The 23,840-nt window shown below is 44.9% G+C and overlaps 1 protein-coding gene across 1 annotated transcript in view; it reads right to left on the reverse strand.

Moving 5' to 3' along the window:
- Positions 1 to 18,973, reverse strand: part of LOC119442487 (myotubularin-related protein 14-like) — a 40,770-nt gene extending 21,797 nt beyond the window's left edge. The window contains exons 1-8 of the mRNA XM_049661708.1: positions 18,884 to 18,973; positions 18,496 to 18,628; positions 13,502 to 13,567; positions 7,907 to 8,007; positions 6,982 to 7,090; positions 6,188 to 6,260; positions 4,672 to 4,719; positions 3,296 to 3,368 (exon numbers count right to left, since the gene is read on the reverse strand). Of these exons, the coding sequence (XP_049517665.1) occupies positions 3,296 to 3,368; positions 4,672 to 4,719; positions 6,188 to 6,260; positions 6,982 to 7,090; positions 7,907 to 8,007; positions 13,502 to 13,567; positions 18,496 to 18,612 (587 nt within the window). The 5' untranslated portion in view covers positions 18,613 to 18,628; positions 18,884 to 18,973. The remainder of the gene's footprint in view (positions 1 to 3,295; positions 3,369 to 4,671; positions 4,720 to 6,187; positions 6,261 to 6,981; positions 7,091 to 7,906; positions 8,008 to 13,501; positions 13,568 to 18,495; positions 18,629 to 18,883) is intronic.
- Between the last annotated feature and the right edge of the window lie 4,867 nt (positions 18,974 to 23,840).

Consider the following 23,840-nt stretch of genomic DNA (forward strand, 5'->3'; position numbering starts at 1 on the left):
CGGTGGGCGGAGCCCTTTCAGTCCAGGGTCCCACTGGCCTCTGCCGCCTGCCTGACCTGGCTAATTAAGGACTTTTGTCCTGCCAAGTCGGAACGGGCGAGCTCTGCCGGCCACTGCTCCATTCTGATATTGTTAGTTGGCCTATGAGGGTGCTTAGTGCACTCCCAGGTTCCATGTATTAGGGTAGGTATGCCACCGCACCAAGGGTACTTGGCCCTATAGCGAGTGGGATACCTTGCGGGGAATACCCCGGTCTATATTTTGCGCCAATCGGCGGCCTCTTCCCCGCTAAGCTGTGGGTGATATGGTTTCCAGCCCACATGGGACAGATCGAGGGTGCCCGCCCAACCTAAACGAGTCGGCACACGATGCTGCGCAAGGGATTATCAACCGCGTAGCTGCGAGTACCGGGCAGCATGACGTTGGAGGTACTGACAAACGGGACTCTGCCTTCCTCATGCAACGAAATTACTAAGCCCTTTTACTTGGCTTGTAGGATCTACCCCCTCCCACATTGCAAACTCAATAGACCACAGGCATTAACACTAAGGCTTCTACAGATGGGGGCATACCCAAACCCCCTACTTCTTCACAAAATGTACCCCGAAATTCAGACAACAAATGCATGTGCACTATGCAATGACTTAGCGAGCTTACCTCACATGCTCTGGCGGTGTCCCGCGTTAGGCGGCGATGAAAGAAACACTTCTTCACGTTGGGATGCGGTTCTACGCAGCCCCAACCTCGAATAACCGTTATGGGCTGTCCAACGGGCCCGCGACGCGGCGGAGAGGCTCGGCCTCTCTGTCCCGACGTGGGAGCGGCCCGCTGCGCGCTAGCGCGCGCCCTACAGGACCCTTATAAAGTTTTTCCTCCATCCATCCGCGCTGATGAGCCAGGATTTCTGACATTTAAATTGATGGGATTTTGTGAGGGATAGTGTGAGGGGTTGGGGTTCGAAGAGGACGCCATCGCTCGATTTGTAGACGCTCGAGCTAACGCGTTAGCCTGTTCGTTCCCCTGTACCCCCGCGTGTCCCGGGCACCAGAGTAGGCGTTGGTGGTGGTTGAACGGTTTGGAGATTATCGCGAGGCTAGCCGCAGTCACGTGCCCCTTAAGAAACATGCAACATGTCTCCCGGGAGTCTGTGACCACGACCTGAGTCCCTTTCCGAACGCTCCGCGTGAGTGAGCGCAATCGCCAATGCTAACATTTCAGCCGAGGTGGGGGAGCCTTCCGTGGCCTACGCGGTAATTTGCCGCTGGCTGATCGCGTTCACGACTGCCAGGGCGTACCTGATTAGGTATAGCGCTGCCCGGTTGCCTCTGCATACGCAGCTGCGTCCGTGTAGTACGTATTGTACCTAGCGTTATTGGAGTACATCGCTTGAATTTGTTGTGCGCGTGCTTTGCGCCTTTCCTTGTTGTACTCGGGATGCATGTTCTTGGGAATTGGAGCTACTGTAACTTTGGATCTCACCGAAAGAGGGAGAGGTACTTGCTATGGCGCCAGATTAAAATCTTATGGTCGTTTCAGTGAGATGAATCGACCAGCATACCCGATTTATCTCACTGAAACGACCGTAAGATTTTAATTTGGCGCCATAGCAAGACTTTCTCTACTAGATAATGCGTCATCATTATGACGCATTACGATATAGGGACGTTGTCTCTATTACACACACAAGAATAAAGACAAAAACCAAACACCGGCCTCTAGATCTATTTCCTTTACCTGTGTATCTTGCAGATTACTTGAGCATGTTATATACACTAGTCTGATGAGTCGTCTTAACGGAGATAATTTCGTTTGCCCTATGGAGCCGGGCTTAATACCAAACTTTTCCTGCAACACGCTACTAGTAGAATTTACCCATGGAATAGCCGACTTTATTAACTCTGGTATATAGCCAGACGGATTGTACCTTTTTAGACTTACAGCAACGCATTCATCTCGGTCTCGCAAACACTGCTGTTGCAAAACCATTCCGGCCTTAAAATTCCTAATAATATTTTGGTAAGGCTTCATGCTTATCTACGTTACAGATGGCAGCGTGTGGTACTTAAAGGTGAATTGTATTCCTATGTTGAATACTTGTCTGGCGTTCCGCAGGAATCCGTTTTTGGACCGCTGCTTTTCCTTGTGTATATCATTGATCTTGCTAAGTGTATTTCCCGTAACGTTAGATTGATTTATTATTGAGTTTTCGCGGCCCAAAGGCCAGTTCTGGCCTAAGAGCACCGAACACATGGTGCAACGAGTGGATAATTTACAAGTTGTCAAGGATGCAACGTGGTTGTCAAGGGGCCAAAAATCAGCCGATGCAACATGCGTAAAATATACAGGGTGTCCCAACCATCAGGCACCAAGATATGAAGATATACAAATGCCACGTACCTGGACAGAGCCAAGGTAATGTTTGCCGTCGCTTGAAGATATTCAGATTACTTTTTTTTCATTCCGCCTGATTACATAATTAGTCTTAAATAATCAACTTCTCAAATATTATAATTACATGAAAAGTGTTAATGAGAAAATTCTTGAGAAACATGAAACATGTTGAGAAACATTCCGCCTGATTACATAATTAGTCTTAAATAATCAACTTCTCAAATATTATAATTACATGAAAAGTGTTAATGAGAAAATTGTTGAGAAACATGAAAAACTCCTGATACAGCTTTCTGTTGCTGAATACGTGCTTCAGAAAAGTTTTTCGAGCGTGAAAGAAGCCCGCGAATACACGCGAAATTTCGGCGCGACTAGGCACTTTGCGTGTATTTAGGTACATGACGAACTTCTTACCGGAATAAATTGTTATTGCACCTCCGTCTATTTCTTTATTGCTAAGATAATCTCTTTGGAATGCTGACAATCGTTGAATTAATTTTCGCGTCTTGTTTGTTTGCAGTATAGTGCTACTGTTGCGATCACCCGCAGTGTTTCACATTGTGGGTATTTTTAATCTACTTGTTTCTTTACTTCCTTCTTACAACAATGCCCAATAGGGTGCTGTAGGAATCTATAAATATAACTAAGTACGCCAACTTGTCACAAACAAAAGCCGCTAGTTTCCAGATATAATTTTCCAACTCACAACGTTTATGAATATCCTCTGTCTGTAATGATCCGGCTTTTCAAGCGGAGTTTAGAACAGTCAAGATTAAAAATTAGGTGAGGCTGACATACGCAATATTTCACGACGAATACCTGGGGAATGAAGATGCAGCCGAATGCACTCGATGCAATCGGCATGTATGTGTGTCTAGAATCATAAAACTACACCAGCGCCTACTTGCCTATGTACTCTGGAGATTCGGGGATTAGCTCCTGAGTAGCTTCACTGCTGCTGTCCGTCGGGCATTCAGCTGAAACAGTACAAAGTTACGAATGGTAAATTGCAAGCTTCAAGTGGCCCCACCAGCGCATCGACCGTTTTGTCACATCAAGATGCATTTTAAGTAGGATGACGAAGCCTGCGAAAACAAATATCTACCTTACGTCTGAACGACAGGAGGATTGAAGTAGAATGCAGCAATGTACGTCTAGCATCATTGCACAGCGCTGTTCCCCTTTTTCATATTACTGATAATAACACGCTATTGCTGTCGATGATGTTTTAAATTTAAGTACAAGCGTACATGTCTCCTAACTGATGAGTCGACGCGCAGATAGGATCGCTTGCTCATCAGTAACTAACGGTAGGTTAAGGGCATCCGGCGAAAAAATAAACTTGCGGGTTTTATGCAGTGTTGGTGTAGTAAGGCATCTACCCTGTTTCGTGTCAAACGTGCACTTTATAAGTGGGCTTGTATCCTTCAGATTTACTGATTTGAAGCGCACACTTTACGGATATGCATGGTGCCCACGCTTTTTAGTTGCATTTCATTGATATATGTATATGTACCCAGTAATACTTTCGTTTCCAGGCCAATTGATGGTATTCGGTTCACGCAATCATGTTTTGCAGCAATTTTCTCAATTTCGTTTATCTACTGCTGCGTACAATCGCAATACTTTTGCTCACGCCATGGAAAAAAAAGGAGGGGGGGGGGGAAGTGAGTCGGAAATACCTTAACCTTGATGGTAATCAGACAAAAATAGTTGGATATATCGAGCAGTCCAACTTTACCTGGTGATTTCTTAGTAGTCCTGGTAGATCACGAGAGTATGAGTTAGCCCATCATTAGAGTTAAGTGATTCAGCCCGCCATTACACGGGTCAAATATTGCAGCTGGGTCATTTCCGACTAGTATTCGAGTGAGCCGTAGCTTAAAATATGTAGAGCAGAGTAAAATCTGTCTCTTCTAATACGAAAACACGTTTGCAAGTGAAGGCTTAATGTACAATATGAATTAATTTATGTTCACATGCTACCGTCACAGCTGCATACAGCGGAAACAACAATGATATGGACAACACTGTATCGGGGGCCAGTATGCGGCTCCATGACGGCAGCAATAAAGAAAAGGCATGTGCAGTCGCCACGCTGTATCATTTGCTGTGTTGCACAAATCAGCGTAGTCTGAATGCGCGCTCGATCAACGCTATTTAAGAGTAACTGCCTTATTATCATTTGTAGATTTAATAACCATCTGAACACATCATTGAAAAACTGCCGCCATGCATTTGCACAGCCAGATAAAAGTGACAACACGAACGTTATCTTACCTAGGCCCAAGGAAGCGCAAAATTGTGAAAATCGGCAGCGTGAAGGACCTGCGCAACAAAAAGAGACAGAATTGAAAATTGGAGGACGCTTAAGCTTCGCGTTATCGCGACCCGTTCGCAACACCACGCACGGCTGTAGGTCTGGTACAAATGCTGGAAAAGGGTTTTGTGTTTGAGTTTCCTTGTAGCAGAATTAGGTTTTCTCACACATTCAAATTACAATCCGACGCCGATAGGTAAACAGTCCGACGGCGAATGCGACGCGGAATGGTAAATTTTCCCGACGGAGTTCACTGTAAGAATTTCAATTTTTGTTCACCAAAACCTTGCACCAAATGGAGGGCCTGTGCAGTCGGGGTAGTTGGGGATTTTTTCCGCCACCCGCATCCCACGCCGTTGGCCGACGCCGGATTTTGTGCGGCACGGGGCTCTTAAAGCTTTCGCGTTAAAAAAGTTTTATGTCAAGTTCATATACATAACTAACTTCACTCGCAGCCTCAGCTATACCACGCAATAACGTAAAGCGATACAAATAGCCTAACTTGCCGAGATTTATTCTAAACTCTTAGAAAACGAAGTCGCGTCAATTACTAACAAGCTAGTAACTGCTTTTCATAAAATTAACTAAGATTCTAGTAAAGATAGTAACCGAGGAGTAGTTTCATTTACTGCCCGAATAAGTAGTGCATACGACCAGCACAGGTAGTCACTTTATGAACCATAGGTAGTAATGGCACAGCTATGGTGGCATTTGCTAGCAAATCACGTTAGTGGGGGATTTTTCTTTACAAGAGGCGCTTCCATTGCCACAAATTAGGTCACTTATGTTGTTAAAGTATTATAAACATGTATGCAGAAAAAAGGAAACACGACAAACGTATTGCCAGACCGTTTCGTCACAATTTGTAACTTCATCAATTCACGGCAAGTAAGAGTCATGACAGGAACATTAGGTTGCGCGAAATAAACTGCCCTCTACAGAAAGGAACAAACGTCAAAGGGGAACAACGCATTATACAATACAATGATCTGGATTCTACACGTGACACGTTTCTAAGAGCGACCTTGGGGCTCAGCACATAACTAATAATCCAACATTATGATAGAAACTATTAGTCTGTCTAAACATCGCATTAAGACCTCCACTACACAGCATAATACACCACGGGTGAGACTATAGGTTGTACCTTTCACTAACTCGTCAGTGACACATAGTAACTTCATGGTAAAGGTACCACTTAGTACAACTGAATTATCGAAGATAGTGAACAGCTAGTCAAGTGGTATTCACGGGGGGTATATTTAGTAATACGCCCATTACTACCTTTTTTTTAACAGTAGGAGTCATTTGTCATAGTAACATTGCCGCTCTAAATTTTGGCATTTTGAAGCTTGATCACTTATCGCAAACAGACTCCGCTCTCACATCAAAATTTAACAGTCCGAACTAACAGTATTGGTTGAAATACGCATTTATACGGCAACAGATGAGCATGCTTGAAAACTGAATGCATACCACAGAGATAATCCGCCAGTGTTCGTGTATAGATCTCAATTCCTCCAGAAAGCGTTGCAGACCTGCATATATGCTGCGGGGAAAGAAAAGTAGCAATCAGACATAAGATTCTAACACAAATTTGAAGAGTTAAAAAAGCTCAAATATACACTTTTCAACACCGAATTGGATAAGTGTACACGTGCAAGTTATCGTGCAGTTTCGAACTTGTAAATTGCTCTAGGATCTGTGGTCTTTAGCGCTTGAAACGTCGACCTAAAAGCTTGCTTGACCAGCTCTCATTGTTCATAGCTCTAACAGCCAAAAACACGCGTCTAAAGTCGGAACGCATCGGGAAGAAATGATTCGCTAATACTTTTATTGCGTAGCGGCCCTGAAATATCCAAAACGAAGTAATTAAAAACTATAGCCAGACAAAGTTATTTAACCTCTATTATCCGCCACCATCGTCCATTTTAAGACACGTTTCTCAGCGGTACAATAGAGAATTCAGCAAATATTTACCGATTATTTCCATAATACATTAGGTGTAGCCAAGTGTCATCCAAGAAAAACACTTTGTGCCAATGTAAGCGAAACCTGGGCTAATATATCTTTCAAAAAATAGGACGCAGGATCTGATGTTCGCAAGTGCTACTCTTGAGTATTCAATTCTGGACGGAGCAAATAGCAATTACAGCGTTCACTGGGTGATAGCGGAGCGCTTTACGCAAAAAAGCTCCATTAGCATGCACATAGCGTGAAGCACATCGCGTGCTTCACGGCACAGCCATTGTGCACATGCGAGCATTTACCTTTCCGTCGTATAATATGACGGGAACGACAAAGCGTGTGCGTGCCCTGGCCACTCGTGACTTCTGCATGTGCATCCGAAGTTTGTGAGTGCGGCGTTGATGGCCATTCCTGGAATGAGCGAGACACGATCGAGCGGATAATCATGGGGCGAAACCAGCAACAACGGGGGGGGGGGGGCATGGAAAAGGGAAGCTACGCACAATAGTACGGCGTACACCTGATTGCACTCCTTAGTGCACTACATAGTAGTCTGAAATCAACATCCACCATAAAACAAAAATTGACAGAGAGGTCAAAGTAGGTGACGCGCGGCAATTCATGCACCTCTTCCATTATTTCGATAGTCGATCTCGCCCTTGCATCAACAAGGTACCTTACACGGGAGTTGACTTCCTTGAGAATCACAACTGCTTCCCTAATCGAGATTTGGTTTTTAAACAAAGTACAGCACAAACACCTTAATGGCTACTTCATAAAAGGCGCTCACAAGCAAACGCAAGGATTTTCCGTGTTGAGCCCCCATCCTATCATTGCTGAACTACTTGACTAACGCAAAAAACGCAGCCTGTATCACCCATGATGTCAATTTCTCGTGAATAAACCTTTAATAATAAAAAGAGCAGACGTTCTGTTCGTGCTTATACGCAAAAAACAAACGCAAGAAATTGCAGTTCTACGATGTGAAACAGTAATGTGTGCCACGAGGGCCATCATAGTGGGGAGAGATCAGGATTGACATTCTTGAAGTTCCTAAAACGACCTAAATTCCACACTACCACTTTTACCTTCCACGGCCGGAAGCGGACCGCCGGCCCAGGCCGGTATTCAATGCCGCCGACCTCGCTTTCAGGGCCAGAAACCGCAGCCTCTCGGACTCCCCGGAGGGTCGGAGATAAATTGAAAAATGTGACGTATATAACTTGCCCGTCGCCATCATTACTGTTGCTGTTATCAGCCGGAAGTGCCAGGGACACTATCTTGTTGGGATAAGTGGCGCTCAGCTTCCCACGATCGTTGTCTATCACCTGTGCAGGAGAAAAAGATTTACAATCGAATGCAGCTTGTTTAAAAACGTTGGCATTGTCACACAATATCAGCAGTACCTTACAAATGAGCACACTTTCAGGAAGCAATCGCGTGTGATTTTCGAAATGGATTGGGGTGGGAAGTTATATCCTCGGTTTTTACGCCCCTAAACCATAAGTTGATTTTAAGGCACGCCGTCGTAGGGGAATACGATAGAATTCTGACTACTTTAGGTTCTTTAACGTGCACCTAAATCTAAGTACACGAACGTTTTTGCATTTTTGCACAATGACAATAACCATTAGTAAATTCATTTTCATGTAAAAATGCTATTCGCATACTTGGATAGTCATTGTAGTTTAGTTCTGCCTGAATGTTTTTTATACTTCACTACCTTCGGAATCGGTCCATACTTCTCGTTAGCCGGAAAGAAAACCGGTTTGACTATGATAAGAGCACTATTCGCACTAATGCAAGGGGCCTACCGTGCTGCCTTGGTACATCAGATGTGACCACGGTCTTGTACGATATATCATAGAGAAGTGGAGAACTAATCTAAAAAGTCCATTAATTTCCTAGTCTCTTCATGTTGAATTTCGCGATTCTTCAAGGAACTCGGAAACTGAAGGAAATACGATCTGTATAGAAGGCAGCAGTTTCATTCCAGCACAGTCAAATTAAAATATTGTTTTAAAGTAGCAGAAGTTCAGAGATGCACCCACCAAGTAACAGTGAGACAGGAATGAAGCCGTGACCGAAATCAATTAGTCATTTGCAACAATTCAGTGCGCGTTTTCTATCGTTCGCGTTCTTGGGTACTGCTTAATTCTCGCATTGACATTGTGTTTCTGGCGTCTATTGTACTTAAAGGCTTCACTGTATGCTGTGGAACCCGGATATATCAAACCCACATAAAACGAATTATTGTGTATATTGAACAGCCCTTGAAAATCCCATGCAAATGTATAGGGCTGGTGCACGCGTATATAGAACGCCCGTTCACCGGCACGTTCGATATATCGCACGCGGCGCCACGCCGAAGACCTCAAAGTGCAGTTCTTTGTGCGCTTTGAGGTCTTCTGGCACCTGGAGGTGGAGAAGAGAATGTGCAGTCAGTTGAGCCGTGTGGGTCGTGCGTGCAGTCAGTTGAACCTTGTCGAGCTGTTCGGGTAGCGCGCGTGCTACCTCGAACGTCAACATTCCTTCTTTCCCATTTTTTGCGTCGTCGTCGTGTGGGTTGAGTGCCTATTCGTGAGTTCATTTTCCGCAACCGATAGCCGCTGCAAGTGTGAAGAAAAGAGTCAACTTGGACGTTGCAATAAAGTAGAAAGTTGTCCAACAATTTTTTGCAGGTAAATAAAGTATGCTGGCTCTTGTTTTCGTTTTTTTTTTTCGAGTTGCGTGCAGTACCTCAGCGGTCCTCGGACGCACCAATCGGTAAGCCGCGGTTTGCCTCAGGGACTATTATTTTATATACCTAATTACCTGTATATCAACTGTACATACAAATTGCGCGGGTGGAGCCCCGCGCAACCTGGAGACGTGCAACGCGTGTACCCGAGAGCGTAACACCAAAAACCTAAATAATTGACGTCCGAAGGAATCTACGGAAAAAAAAACGCACAATTCGATGCAACATAATGTTGCATGCTGTAGCAGCGACATCTTTTGGATACAATGCTAAGCGGATCCTTGTTCTAACTGCAATATTAAAATATATTCTTTCCTGGCAGAGTGCATTTTGTTCTTTAAGCGTTTTTCCTTAATAAAGCAAGAAATGAATGGAAAAACTCAAACTGCATTATAATAAAAGAGTGGCGCCTGCTTATTTAAAGTAGGTGCAGTCATTGGCTAAACAGACATTCGAAAAATTATGTACGTAAACTAGTGTGGTCCTTGAGGCCAAACTTAAACGAATTCGCTTCACGAAGGAAATATTACAGCAGTTTGGGCAACTATTGTATACACGTTACAGTAAGCAACCAGACTCAAGGGAACGAGATATCAAGTGACACTTTTAGATGCTAACAACAAATGCCACGCGAAATATACTACGTCGGCCACTGTCGCATGCGTATAAAACTTTATTTCACTCATTCTTTTTACTCTCATTTCTGAAACAGTCCTAGATTTCGCTGGCGTTAACTCGGATACCACTATGCCAGTGATAGCGCACAGTAGTGGAAGCACACTACTATAATACTAAAGACGAAAGCAGCGCCTGCGCGTGTGCTCTTCAGCGACAGTTTCGCTTTGCTATGCGGTAGGGAAGATGACGGATGGCGCTTGCTGAAACATGACTGGCGCAAGATATTTGAATTATATTTTGGTGTGATCGTTTCAACGAAAGAAAAGCCTGCTTTAACATCTAAGATAATCTGAGGATGAATGCTGTTCAATAGAGAGGCATGGATGGTCTGAAATCCTCATTTCTGAAGATTATTATTATTATTATTATTATTATTATTATTATTATTATTATTATTATTATTATTATTATTATTATTATTATTATTATTATCATCTTTTGGATAATATCCCCAGTAAATAAAATGCACGCACCCGTTCCGCAGTTTCTACCAAGCCTACAGATAACATAAGTGAAGCTATCTTTTGACACCTATACTTAAAATTTGCCTCCAATATAACTACGCCTTGTTCCATGCCTTGTTTCATTTCAAAGCATCTCCTTTGTTGTTTTCGTTAGTTATCATTAGCATTGCCACGATCCCCCTACCCATCCTACATTGCAGATGCGGCAATCTCAGACTTGTTTATGTATCTCACATTAAAAGATGTTTTGACATTGTACAAGGTGTAATTAAGGCATTGGAGGCGAAGTTTAAGTAGGTGTCACTATATGGCTCGACTCATGTCATCTAGGCTTGGTAGAAATCGTGGGACGCATGCATTTCCCTTACTGTGTGCCAAAAAGAATGAAATATAAGTACTGGTCGATAATTTCAAAAAAGAAAGATTTAAGAGCATCAGTCTGTCTTTATTGAACAATCCACGTATATCGTGTGCAAGAAATTTAGAAAGGAGTAATGGTGCCAGCGCTAACGTTCTAAAATGGCATTCTGTTGTTGTGAACTTTTGATTTGTTGAATGGTTTATCTTCAAGAAAATGTGTACAATAACACAAAAGACCGCACGACTGGCCGCGCGAGGCACTTTGCGTGTATTAGCGGGCTTCTTTGACGCTTGGAAAAACACTTATGTAGCACGTGTGGAGCAACAGAAAGCTTTATCGGCAGTTTCTCATGTAGCTCTACAATTTTCTCACTGACACTTTTCATCTAATTAAAATATTTGAGAATTTGATTAATTAGGAATATTTATGCAATTCGGCTGAATGCAAAAAATAATCTCAGTATATCCCAGCGACGGCAAACAACATTACTTCGGTTATGTCCAGCTACGTGGCATTTGCATAACTTAAAATCTTCGTGCATGATAGTTGGGACATCCTGTATACACGTACGTACTTAACACTAAGCAGGTACTTTCCATAAGATAAGGTAAGGAATACAACACAAATACTTTTTACAATGCAATATGTATAGGAAGCAGTAAACCGACATAGATCACTCACAAGTAAACCAAATAAAAGCTATGGGGGCACCTAATCAATTCTTATGATGTGCAAATGCGAGAGCATTACTTGTCGCTGAGTAATGTCGCTCGTGTGTCTACTCGTCGGTGACTTGGGTGGTGAAGGTTGTTTCGCTGCGTTGAGACGGTCTCGTACTTGGTCGGCAGCGAACTGGCCACGCTTGGCTGTTTCGCCTGGTGTAGACGCGAGGGATTCAACTGCGGACAATGAAGACTCCATAGCGCCGACAGTGGCGCCACCCCTATCACGCTCCATCTAGAGGATCGCCCGCCAGGCAGAGCTCAACCACGTGCACAGTCTCGAAAATATTCATCTGTGTCGCCTGTTGTAGCAGTGGCAAAATTCAACGGTGGCGCAGTGGTTAGCGCGCTCGGCTATAAGGATCGGTAGCAACGGCGGTGGGGCAGATCGAATCCTCAGCAGACGTAATTTTTGCGCCGTTTTTCTGCCGTGGCTTTCTGATGACGGCGGGGTCACACACTGAGCCAAGTGTTGCTCTCACATTAAAGCAGTTTTAATGATCTCCAAGTTGCTGCGGATTTTATTTCTGTGGGCGGAACGTTTCATTCGACTACGCCACAACTTGAAATTATTCTTACCATATATATTGCTCATTTTTAGAACTTGGCAAAGCATTTTTACGCCACTGCGTATATTCCATCCTGATTCAGCAAAGTGTGTCGCATAAATTTGACAGTGGGTCACAATGCTACGAATCATTACAAGAGTTTTATGATATACTAATGAGGCAAATGATAAAATATTTAGTTGGTGAAACACTGGAGTGGTATTGGAATATGAAGAAGTCGTAAAATGGCCCCCTATTTTTTAAGTTTTATAACTAGCTCAATGTATGAGCTATTAGTATCACTTCCAGATGTAACACAGTACGACAGATGACTGTGGAACAAGCTGAAAAATTATTCGGAGGCTTTTTATACAAAAAAATCTAAGGACACCGAAGCACTTATTAGTTGTGAATGCGAAAGCATTAATGTCCAGAAGGCCGATGAGCGGTCGCTCGAGTTTTGAGCTGCGAGTAATGTACCATAGCGGTACGTGCTGCCCGAGCCAGCAAGTAGCAGCAGCGTGCAGGACCAACTACCGCATGCCACCAATGTCCTGCGCGACGGGAAACCGAGGAAGCAGCAGCGGCCACCAAGGACGGCAGGCGCACGCAGCAGCTAAGCACAGTGGGGGTGACAGAGAGAGAGCGGGAGATAGATAAGGCCTGCGCGCCGGATTCCGAAATCGAGGGTGACGTGGCGTCGCGGCGATGCACTCTCCCCACACTTAACACCTGGCGCGCTAGCGCCAGAGCACACGTTTCCTTTCGCCCGCTCTGCTCCCTCCAGGCGCGCTCGTGACGAGGCGTCGCCGCCAATGGCAATTTCATTTTATTTAATGTTTCGCAGCTATAGAGAACAGACGTCGTCTTTTTCGCTCAATGGGCCTATTTGACACTTTCGCATTAATAATTTCGACACTTTAGCAGAACATAACTGGCTCTTCTTAGTTTTTCTGCAAAGCTTATCAATATGAGGTTTCCAGTGAAACGACTCGTCGAATTCAACGCCCAGGTATTGAATAGTGCTTACGCGTTGGAACGTGTTGCCAATAACATCTAGTGGGAATATATAGAACCTCCGTCGGTACCTTCGAAGGGTAGTTGAAAGCTTTGAATTCTGTATTTCTTGCGTTGAGAGCAAGTTTATGTGGCGATAACCACTGAGTAACGAGGGAAAGTTCATTATTGGCAATTCCAACGGCTTCAACTGGAGAGTCGTGACGAATATAACAGTGCCATCGGCACACGATATAGCAGAGGGATTGACTGCTACTTCTAGCAAGTCATTCACATACAAAAAAGTGCATACCTTTACTATGTAGTCCTTGTTAAAAAGTTCCACGCACTTCTGTTGGATGTCGTCAAAAATGCGAACCTTGAGAAAAAAAAAGACAGAAACCATCTATAGCGTATTGAGGCATCAAACCGGTGCGCTAATACATCCTAAGAAAACGGCTCTCGTGTAACGAAGCTGGCGGTCGTGTTTGTTTATCGGTCTCGAAAAACACTGCAGCGCACAAGACATGTTTAAAGAACACAGAAGAACTGATTTATTGCAGCCGACTGTCTTTTCTCTCTAACCAAAACCACTCTCAGGTTCACTTGCAAGAAAACATTTTCTTTAGGCGATAGGTCAACCAATGGGACACTGGCACATGCCGTTTCCGCCCTAGTGATAATGTTCGCTGAAATTATTTCACGCACCGCCTTCGCCTCGTGCCGATATAGTAGAACAGCGAACAAAGGCGGGCCGCTCCATTGTACAAAAAGGTGGATATCGGAAAACGCAGCGCCTGAGAGCGATGATCACTGCGCATGATGGCTCGTGCCCTATATACTTAGTCTTCCTTTGATCTCAGTTATCTGCCTTTAGCCGTCGCCAGGACGCTCGTTGATAACGCAGGTCATCCGCGCGCTTGAAGGATATGCATCGCTATCGGCACAGTTGCTATTGGTGAAGTGGAAGAAAGAAAACTGGGATACTTGGTGCGGACTGATGACTAAAACTAAAGCCCGACCCACATGGAGCGATTTTCTTGCAAAAAACTGGCGAACGGCCGCGCGCGGCTTCCACCCGGCTGCCGGCGGCCGTTGGCCCCGCGGCTGTTGGCCGTCGATCAAGGCGCGCTAGATATGTTCGCAGGCGGTCAACCGCTCGCCGGAAGCGGCGAATGTAGGCCGTCAGCGCGGACTAATCAGGGCGCGGTTGCGTCCGACTTCCTGCCGCCGCATTTGAATCGGCTAGCCAGCCAGAGAGCCTCCAGCTAACATGGCGACAAAAGCTGCACTCATCACCTACAATGATCGACTGATCACAGCTGTCCAGGCGCGACCAATATGGTTCAGTTGCAGAATAATGGTTCAGCTGCAGATAAAAAACTTTTTTACTGCATTTTACTGGGAATGGAATCACGCTGTTTCTGGCAACACTGAAATCGCGGTGGCGGCGGTCACCGGTTTTTCGCCGCATGCGGGTGCAGCACGGCGGCGGCACGCTGGCATTCCGCCGCACTGGTGCGGGCCACGCGAAGTTCGCCGTGAAAGTTCGCTCCATGTCGGCCGGGCTTAACAGTGCGACGAGAAGAACGAGGCGAGCGACAGAGCTTACGTTGTGTATCTAGCCTTCGCCCTATAGATTTCGCTGGGCTTTTAGTTTTCACCAGCAACCCATTACTCGGAGCGGCGCACTCTGTCCTGACACATTCGGAGTTACGATGTGTGCGCTATAGCAATCATAAGATGGTAAAGTGCGTAAAGTTCTATTCGCTTCAACCTCAATTGATTGAACTTCGGTAACTTTAGTTCCCGCCTATGCAATGCCCTATCTTGCTCGTACAGACCGGCACAGCCCACTCTGCTCGAGCCCAGAACTGCTCTGCTCCGCTCGTTCCACGCATGAAGCCAGCACGGGGGGTACCGAATGGCGACATGCAGTTGCGGCCATACTGAACTGGTGAAACGAATAGCGAAGGGTAGCCCGCCCCCCCCCCCCCCCTCATGAACTACAGTTCAGAAAGTTCAGGCGAATCTAATAGAGCTTAGGTTACTACACCGTCCAAGGCCGACAATGTACGAGGTGAGCTTAATCGACGGCTTCAGGCGTGGAACCGAGATTTCATGCGGTGGAAAATTTAGCGCTTGATATAGGATGTGTCCGAACCATGAAGCCAATCACGCACAGACCAAAAGCACGCAGAGCTTAGATGTGCTAACGAAACTCTTGCAAACAGCTGCAATTTCATGTACTTGTTTTTCGAAAACACCGTTAAAACATCACCTAATGGTTGCACCATAGCAAGATTCTGCCGTGGTAGCTTAATTCGTAAAGCGCCACATGCGTAATGTGGAGGACGGGGTTTTAGCCCCCACCTGAGGCAAGTTTTTTTTTTCCACTTTCATTCGCCCCCTTTACGTTAACATTTGTGAACTTCAGTTAAACATAACGATTAAGTTGCCCTTCGCTTTCTCTCACTTCATGAGTCAGTTGGTGGGGTTGCGACTAACAAAAAAATCGAGCCCCTTGGATTGCCTTATTCTTCTCGCTCGGCGCACTTGAGCATAACTTCGAAACAAGACATTCGCGGAAGATCGAAGTTTACTTCCTAAATTCTCTAGGCTCCTCAAATTATCTGTTGAATGTGCTAAAGATTAGCGAAGAATATTTTATACGAAATCCTACTCAGGGCCATAATTTCTCACAGAATTCTAAAAAATGGAAAAACCTACATTAACAGCACATTCGTTAAAATAGTAGCACGTGAACATGCCATAGGCGCCGCACAGATCGCAGAAAAGGAAGGGAGCAAGATACCTCAAGTAAGTAGCCGAACATCAGTTCGATACACAAGCCAGAGTTAAAGTGTCTATGCAATAAATGCACAGAAACAGCCATGTTCTTGCTTTATTTTTCTTTCCATTTTTTTTTTCTTTTTTTATGTAATAAGACTACAGCTAGGCAGCGTGACTATGCTGCTAACATTGGCAACAACACCGTAATTCATCGTTTCTGAAGATGCACACAGTATCAATCGTGATTTCAGATTCGCTTATTGGCAACGAAATTTTCGGGGCAGTAGCGCACCCAGGATCTCTGCCAGGGGGAGGAGGGGGGCCGTGAATTTTTGTGGTGGGGGGGGGGGAAGCAAGCACTTCGCACAATAGATAATTTCCTTGCTTTAGCCAGAGGAATCCAAAAGCAAATAAATTGCCTAATAATTATAATAATAATGACGATATCTATTTCTTCAGCGTTTAACTCAAAATAATTTAAGAGTGAATGAATAAATACAAGACAGTGATAGAGTGTTTTTGTTAATGAGGATAAGTCGACCTCAAGCCACCTCCTGAATTGTAATGACAATGTGAACAGAGCTCTGAAGGAACACGTTGGACTGGTGGGGATGGACGCGTGGGATGGGGGGGGGGGGGAGGGGATAGTTAACCTCGGCCTCAGGCGGGGGGGGGGGGGTTAGCACCCCCGAACCCCCCCCCCCCCCACTCCGTCGGTGCGCCACTCTTTCGGGGGTCACCCTTGCGAGAAGCTGTTACAAACAACTTGAGTGTGCCTGGGGGTCTATGATGGCAGCAGCTGGCTGCCATCGCAGAAACTATACATAGACGATATTGAAGCCGTAAATCAAAACATAGCCTGCAGACACAAAGCAGATTACAAGACAATTTATGCGGATAGTAAAAAGGCGAATAAATATAACATATCAAACAAGAACGATTGCCGTAATGATGCCTAGCAGAGGATATACAATGCAATGTTACCATGAAAACATTTTCAAACGCCCAATATATATATATATATATATATATATATATATATATACAAATAATCTGAAAATAAAATAAAACAGAATGAGAAAAATAACACCATTGGCTAATTTTTATTCAGGAAATGGTATTTGGGAATTCACGTATTCTAACGTTAATGACTGCAATAAGTAGTTGGTGTGCCTGTATGGCAGAAACGCGGGTAGACACGGGTACACAATCCTTCAGTTCGTGAATAAGCGCTGATAAGCAATTCAGTAGCGTAACGCAATTCTGCGTTGCAAAAAAGAAGGAACATACAAGGCAAAACTCAAATTTAATACATAGTTTGCATGTGACGTCACAGAGCCATTTTACCGTGCCAGTACCTGGATATAGCGGTCACAATGACTTACGTGAACCGTATCACGAGTACATCGTTTTGCGTTTTCATGGTGACCGTTTTTCACCAGGTTATCACTTATACATTTGTCGCTTGGTGCAAGACGCACCTGTCATGCGGCCAGGTTCCATGTTTACGCAGCTTCTCGACGTACTAGCATACTAGCACGTCGAGAAGCTGCGTAAACAAGAAACGTGGCAGCAAGACAGGTATACCCTAAGATGGTGGCCATGATGAAGTAAATGCAAGCCATCTACATCAATTTTTCTCGAATAATATTTTGGAAGAAGTTGTGCAGTAGAGAGAAAAATTAAAATGGGCCCAATGTACCAAAGAATGATTTCTTAACTAACGATTCAGTGTTAAATTTAGCGTGTGCAAGTTCTTTAGCGTGTGTTCAGACATCACAGGGAAGGGCCACGTCTGCATATCGGCGCCACACAGTGACTTCCTATGGGCACAAAACTCAGATTTTTGTTTGTTTTGACCTTTAAAAATTTATTCCGACAGCACTGTGCCCAGGACGTATACCATAGACGGACCGCGACTTATGCCAAGTTATTGCATGAAAGTCGTATTGCTGCCTGAAATAAATCCCGTTTTTGTCACCTAAAACTAAGTGCGTGGTTGGGACTTATGCTACAGCAGCCGGGTCGATAGAAGAAATCGGAATGCTCCAACACCCATAAACACTCCCCAGTCTCGGCTGGCTTCGTTTTGAGCTTCTTAACCACTGAACTAGTCGTGCTACTCTAAGCTGCACAAATGCATTGCCGCCGGCAGTCGCAGCCTTAGAGGCTCCGCGTAGACGTTGAAACACGCTTTCAATTTTACCTCTCAGGCCGTTGACGCTAGGGACAAGGGTGCGTTCGAAATATTTTCAAACACTCTACCGTTGCAGGTAATCTGCAGGCAGTGCCATTCTCATGAGCGCCTAGTATAAGGGATCTTTTATCACGAAGAAAAGGACAAACGTACCGCACTGATGGAACAACGAGAACACGTAGGTCTATAGGTTCCTGCTTGCTTGAACCGTCCTGCTTGCGCGCCGTTTTTTTTTCCCCGTGATCTGATACAATCTGACCAGATCGTAATATCGCGAGTGTGCTATATCAAGGTTGACAGCGAGTTTTCTTGCTTACCTTTTCAGGATCGGTAGCATTGGAAGTGAAGACGTTGCTTGCAAAGACGGACACGAGATAGTCGAGATCGAAGTCCTGAACAAGTTCCGGCGTCGACTTCTTGCGCGGCGAACTCATATTTCCAGTACGGATGCTGCAAGCCAATGCACACGCAAGGTAAAGAGTGCAGCACCACCCCTCGTTGCAGCAATCAGACGTGTATATGAATGATCATGTGACACTTCGCATGACGTGTCGCGTCAGAGCACGCGGCGGCGCTAGAAGCCACCTGCTCTGTTGTCATATTATTGCATGAAAGTCGTATTGCTGCCTCAAATAAAGCACGTTTTTGTCACATAAAACTAAGTGCGTGGTTGGGACTTCTTGTTTAACAAGCAAACGTGTTTACCATATACTGTTTTTCTTTATGAACGACGGCGTGGTCGCAATTGCCAACAGAAAAGAACAAGTAATGCATAGTGCGGTTCATGTATTTGCACACGCAGAAGCTTGCGGCCTACAGGAACGACGGCTAATCTATACGTCTGCCCCATACGGCACTGCCCGGTGGACTCTCCGTTTTCCATGATTGATGCTCACTAGAGCCGAAGTTGCCATTTGAGCCGATATTTCTCATGATCGATATGATTATAAGCGTTTATTGGCGAAAATGTACGTTTTTAGCAGATTTGCAGAAAATGTACGCTTTTAGCGCTCTACTCCGTCGGCGGCTGCGTATGGCGCGCGCGCAAGCCACCGAGCGGTCCCTATCGTGAAAGCGATCTGTGACGGGGACAGAGTGCGCCGTGAGCTGTTGATTGCTTCACGTGCGCTGTGTTCTCGCCAAGTTCGATCCAAATAGGTCACGAAGCTTCGGGCGAAAAGCGGTTCAGAACAAATTGTCACCGACATCAGCAAGGGTGGTTATGGGAGCAGCGATTGAAGCACGACTGTGTAAGGAGTGAACAAAATTGGGAAAGAAAAAAAACGTATTTTTATTTAAAACAAGACATTGTTAGATTACTTCAAGGAAAATAATATTGCTAATCAATTTTATATACGCGTGACGACAAAACAAAAGACAGCTCTATTTTTCTTTGTCAATGTGTGCCAGAACAACTTTTTTTCCAGCGCCATCATAAGAAGGGGCTGGGCGTCGACGCCGCTATCAGGGGTTGGACCGTGGGGCTAGTTTCGGAAGGGTGGCTGAACGGGCGTGTTTGTAAAGTTGCATATTTGGTTAGCAGCGCGACGATCTACATGGAAACGAGAGAGAAGGGACAGGAAAGAGCGCTGGCTTACAACAATTTTATTGCGCACATAACCAAGGTTTAAATACCACGCTAAGGCACAATAGAAAGAACAGAAAGGTGGCACGTGTTCAGGACTCAGCTTCCAACAAACAATATGCAAATCATGTGGTTAAATATTTCACTTCTTTATCGCACAGTGACAATGAAGGGGCACTGACACAGCACTCCCCAGATTTGTGAATTTCAAGCGCTTCAATGATTTCTCTAGTATGTTTGTTTTTATTGCGACTGATAATTTGTGTGCTATCGAACAACGGATTGCAACCATGGTCTCTGCAATGAATACCGAGATGACCTGAAACGGAGTTGAAAACATGATTATTGTGCTCCTTTAATCGTTTATTGAGACAGCGTCCCGTCTGACCAAAATATTCGCAGCCGCAGGAAAGGGGAATGTTGTAAACAACACCTACAGCACACGTGACAAAGCGGTTATTATGGTTGGTTCTGCAGAAGTTTTTCTCCTTGGGATAGCAGTTGACCTGCCTGCATAAGCGTGACAAGAGCGCATAAGCGCTCTTTCCTGTCCCTTCTCTCTCGTTTCCATGTAGATCGTCGCGCTGCTAACCAAAAATGCAGCTAGTTTCGGCATTGGCAATAAAGCGTCGCCATGACATTGGTAGCCAAAGGAAAATTCAGTAACATTTGCATATGTGGCTCTATCTTTTCAACCTACATAGCAATAAAGTAACGTGATGCAATTATTTGTAGAAATAAAATAGGTTTCTGGCTATTTCCTTTTTTGTCATGCTATATCTTTATTTAGACGCTTCATTTGTTGCGCGAACAGGCGGCGCTTTCGCTCTTGTAACTATGACTGCCATTCCGTTCGTCAGCTCCTACCGCTCTCTTCACCTCTGCGCATGTGCACGCCTTTGCCTTCTACTGTGCGCTGCAACATTTCGTTTGTGTATCGGCCAGTGCTCCTATGATGTTTCAAAAACAGAAGAAAGGCCACAATATGTATTGCGTGGCTCTGTGTTGAGCCAACATTGGAAGGTACAGCCGGGCCCCTTTTTTCCGCTTCCAAGGGAATTAACGGTAAGCACGCTTTTTATGCAGTTATGTAGCGAATAGCCGTTAACCTTATCAAAACAGCTATAAGACGGAAGGAAGGGTATTCCGTACGCGGTATATTTCTCTGTGCTGCGTAAATACATTGAAGCTGCCTATCGACAGCAGCTCCCGAGTCGAGTGAGTGCTAGCTAACCCGCTGACGGAAATTGCGTTTCGTTATATCTCGGCGATTGCTGTTCGCTCTATGGACTAAAAAAAATTGATAATTTATCTTTGCTGAATATGTTTGAAGGCTTGCTGCACAAACTAGGGGGTTAAGTTAGAGAACATTGTGCTTGCCTGTTCTTGGTTAGACATTGCAAGTTGCCTAGAGCTTCACAAGGTGCGGAAACCAATTGAACAAGCGCAGCGCTAGGGCAGAAACCACTGCAAGCGCTGCTTCGCGTTCTGCTACGGCGCCCGCCGGGTGAATTTTTCGCCAAAAAATTAATAAATAAGCGAAATAAAAATTTACGTAGAATCCTCCCCTCAGGGAGTTATCTGAATGATGCGTAATCATTTCGTAGTAACGACGTGGTGTTGAGGGCTCACACTCAACACTGCTGGTAATCCTAGTACTACTCAGCGGCTGCGGTGGCCTTGGCGCCACGAACTGCTGCAGAAAGCGGCGCAATCTGAACTGATGAGGCAAGCAAATTACTGCAGGTGGTGGCGCCACGTGTGATGATGATCTTCCAATCCGAAGCCATTGCTGCTCCACAGTTCTGGCTTACTAAAGGTGTGCCTAGTGCGTGCCTGATTGCACAGTCACGTGGTCACAGAGACGCGCTCGTGCCACTGCTTCTTCCACAGCTGGCTCCGATGCAGCTGATCATGCCAGCGTTTCCGTACTGACCCTCGTGCTCGTGCCACTGCCCGCGCGTTCGTCTTCTTCCACAGCTGGCTCCATCTTGAAAGCGATCGTCTTACGCGGAGGATGGGCGGACGTTCGGACACGTGTCGTCGTTGGGTAACCATAGAAATCTTTACGCATTTAAAACGCCTGCTTGTCTGTTCTATTGAATATTTATTAGCGATTTTGCATGTTTGCAGTTGTTAATGGAGAACTAAGCAGACGAGCAAATTTTCTTCAGAACGAGCAAATTTACATTCGTGTCAAGTCGCGCTGGCATGCAATGCGTGCGAAGGTGCCTACGTCGGCGCTTAGCAAGCCACGCGCTCCGATGTTCCCGCAAAGTATTGCTACGTACAATACTACATTGTAACAAATTCTACTGGAGTAGGAAATCCTCATACACCGTTGACCAGTGGCTTACAACTTTTGGAAGATCTTCTAGTAATAGACATTTTGCAGATCTAGGAAGACAAGCAGTAAACAGAAAGGCGGAACGAACTAATCCACCAGTGTCTTCTCGACAAGTGAATAATAAATTCAGGGATCAAGATAATTTAGCTGTAAGAAACGTATCAGTGTTTTCAGAAAGCTGTTGAGAAAGCAGCTTTACCAAACTTGTGACATCAATATAGTAGCAGTTAAAATAATAATTTGGATTGTTAAATTCTGGTGCCATATTTTTAACACTTTTCCCACAACAAGATATATTAAGAGTTGACGTATTTGAATGGACAGCACTGTTTTGCGGAGAGAGTGATGAAATTTGTTCCTGCCATTGCATTGTGCGGTAAGCAAAAAACTTATTACTTCCACTTTTTTTTCCAGACCACAGCTCCAGCACCCACAACTCCACCTCGTCTGTGTTTGGGTATGCGGAATGCGCTGTGTTCAGTATTTCAACCGGTCTCTTTTAATTATACTATTTTTTGCATGCGTAATGACAGATAAATGTTGCGACAAACGATTTGTATTCGTAGGATTGTCTCGTGCATGGTAAAAAATCATGACTTTTGATATTTAGAAATTGAAAGCTTTATGTATACATGCGCCTATAGAATGTGCAGTTTGTACTGTAGATGCGAGATACTAAGGTCTGCAATATTGTTTTGTGAATTGTATCTCTTGCTGTACAAATGTTGCTAAAAATTGCAAATAAAGCCCATTTTCCTGCCTGTTATTGTCCTGCCGAAACGCCGTAGCCACGCGCTATGAGCCGCTATGCTGGCTCATGTATCATAACTGAATAGGGCAAATTTTTAGCAAACACAGATGCGCTGCTGGCGTTTATTCAATAAACGAATAACACACAATAGGAAATGGTCATTACAACAACAAAAAATGAGGCTGAAAATGACAGTTGTTACAATAAGCAGACTGTAGCAGCAAAGTAAACTCGTGCTAGCTTCCTCTGGCAGAAAATCGTACAATCATCGAGCGCATTGTATACAAGCGGGATGGCCGTCTCGCCCTCGCGCATCAGCGAAACCGTTGCCCTACCAGAAGGCTTAATTTTTTCAAGTTTTTTTTTTTTTTTTTGCAGAAGCATGGCCTACCAAGCACCAGGGGAGAAACTGGCGCTCGTGACGCGATTCCCGTTTACCTGGGGGGCATACCAGCTGACATAGCCGTGCTGCTATAACTTGCAATGCGATGCAGCAGTTGAAGTGTGCAAAAAGGCGAGCTCGTAAAGTTCATCCGTTAGAATACGCCCCCCCCCCCCCCCTCACATGTTGTGTTGTTTTGCTAGTCAACGTTTGCCTGAATTTGTTGGCGCGTGTAGTTTCATCGGTCCTTAATCTAGCCAGTCAAAAGTCGTGAGCTGCGACAGCTAGACAATTGTTTACTTTAGCTGTTTTCGTTCGATTGCACTGGCCTAGGAGCTTCGCCTACGGGGGTGGGACCAGCACTCTTCTACACCCAAAGCTTTCGTCGGCCTCCAGAGAAAGTATGTTCTGTGCAGGGGTGCGAGTTCGACACCCGTACGGCCGACCTTTTACTGCATCGCGTTCCGCACTGAAAGCTCGAAACGCCTTTAAGTCGAATGGCAGGGCATTTGAATATACAGCTCTAATGGCAGGCCACCAAAATAAATATCGCGCCTTCGAGAACAAAATGACGTCACATCTGTTTTAAGGGATATG

The sequence above is a fragment of the Dermacentor silvarum genome, chromosome 1, assembly GCF_013339745.2.
Source record: "Dermacentor silvarum isolate Dsil-2018 chromosome 1, BIME_Dsil_1.4, whole genome shotgun sequence".
NCBI lineage: Eukaryota > Metazoa > Arthropoda > Arachnida > Ixodida > Ixodidae > Dermacentor > Dermacentor silvarum.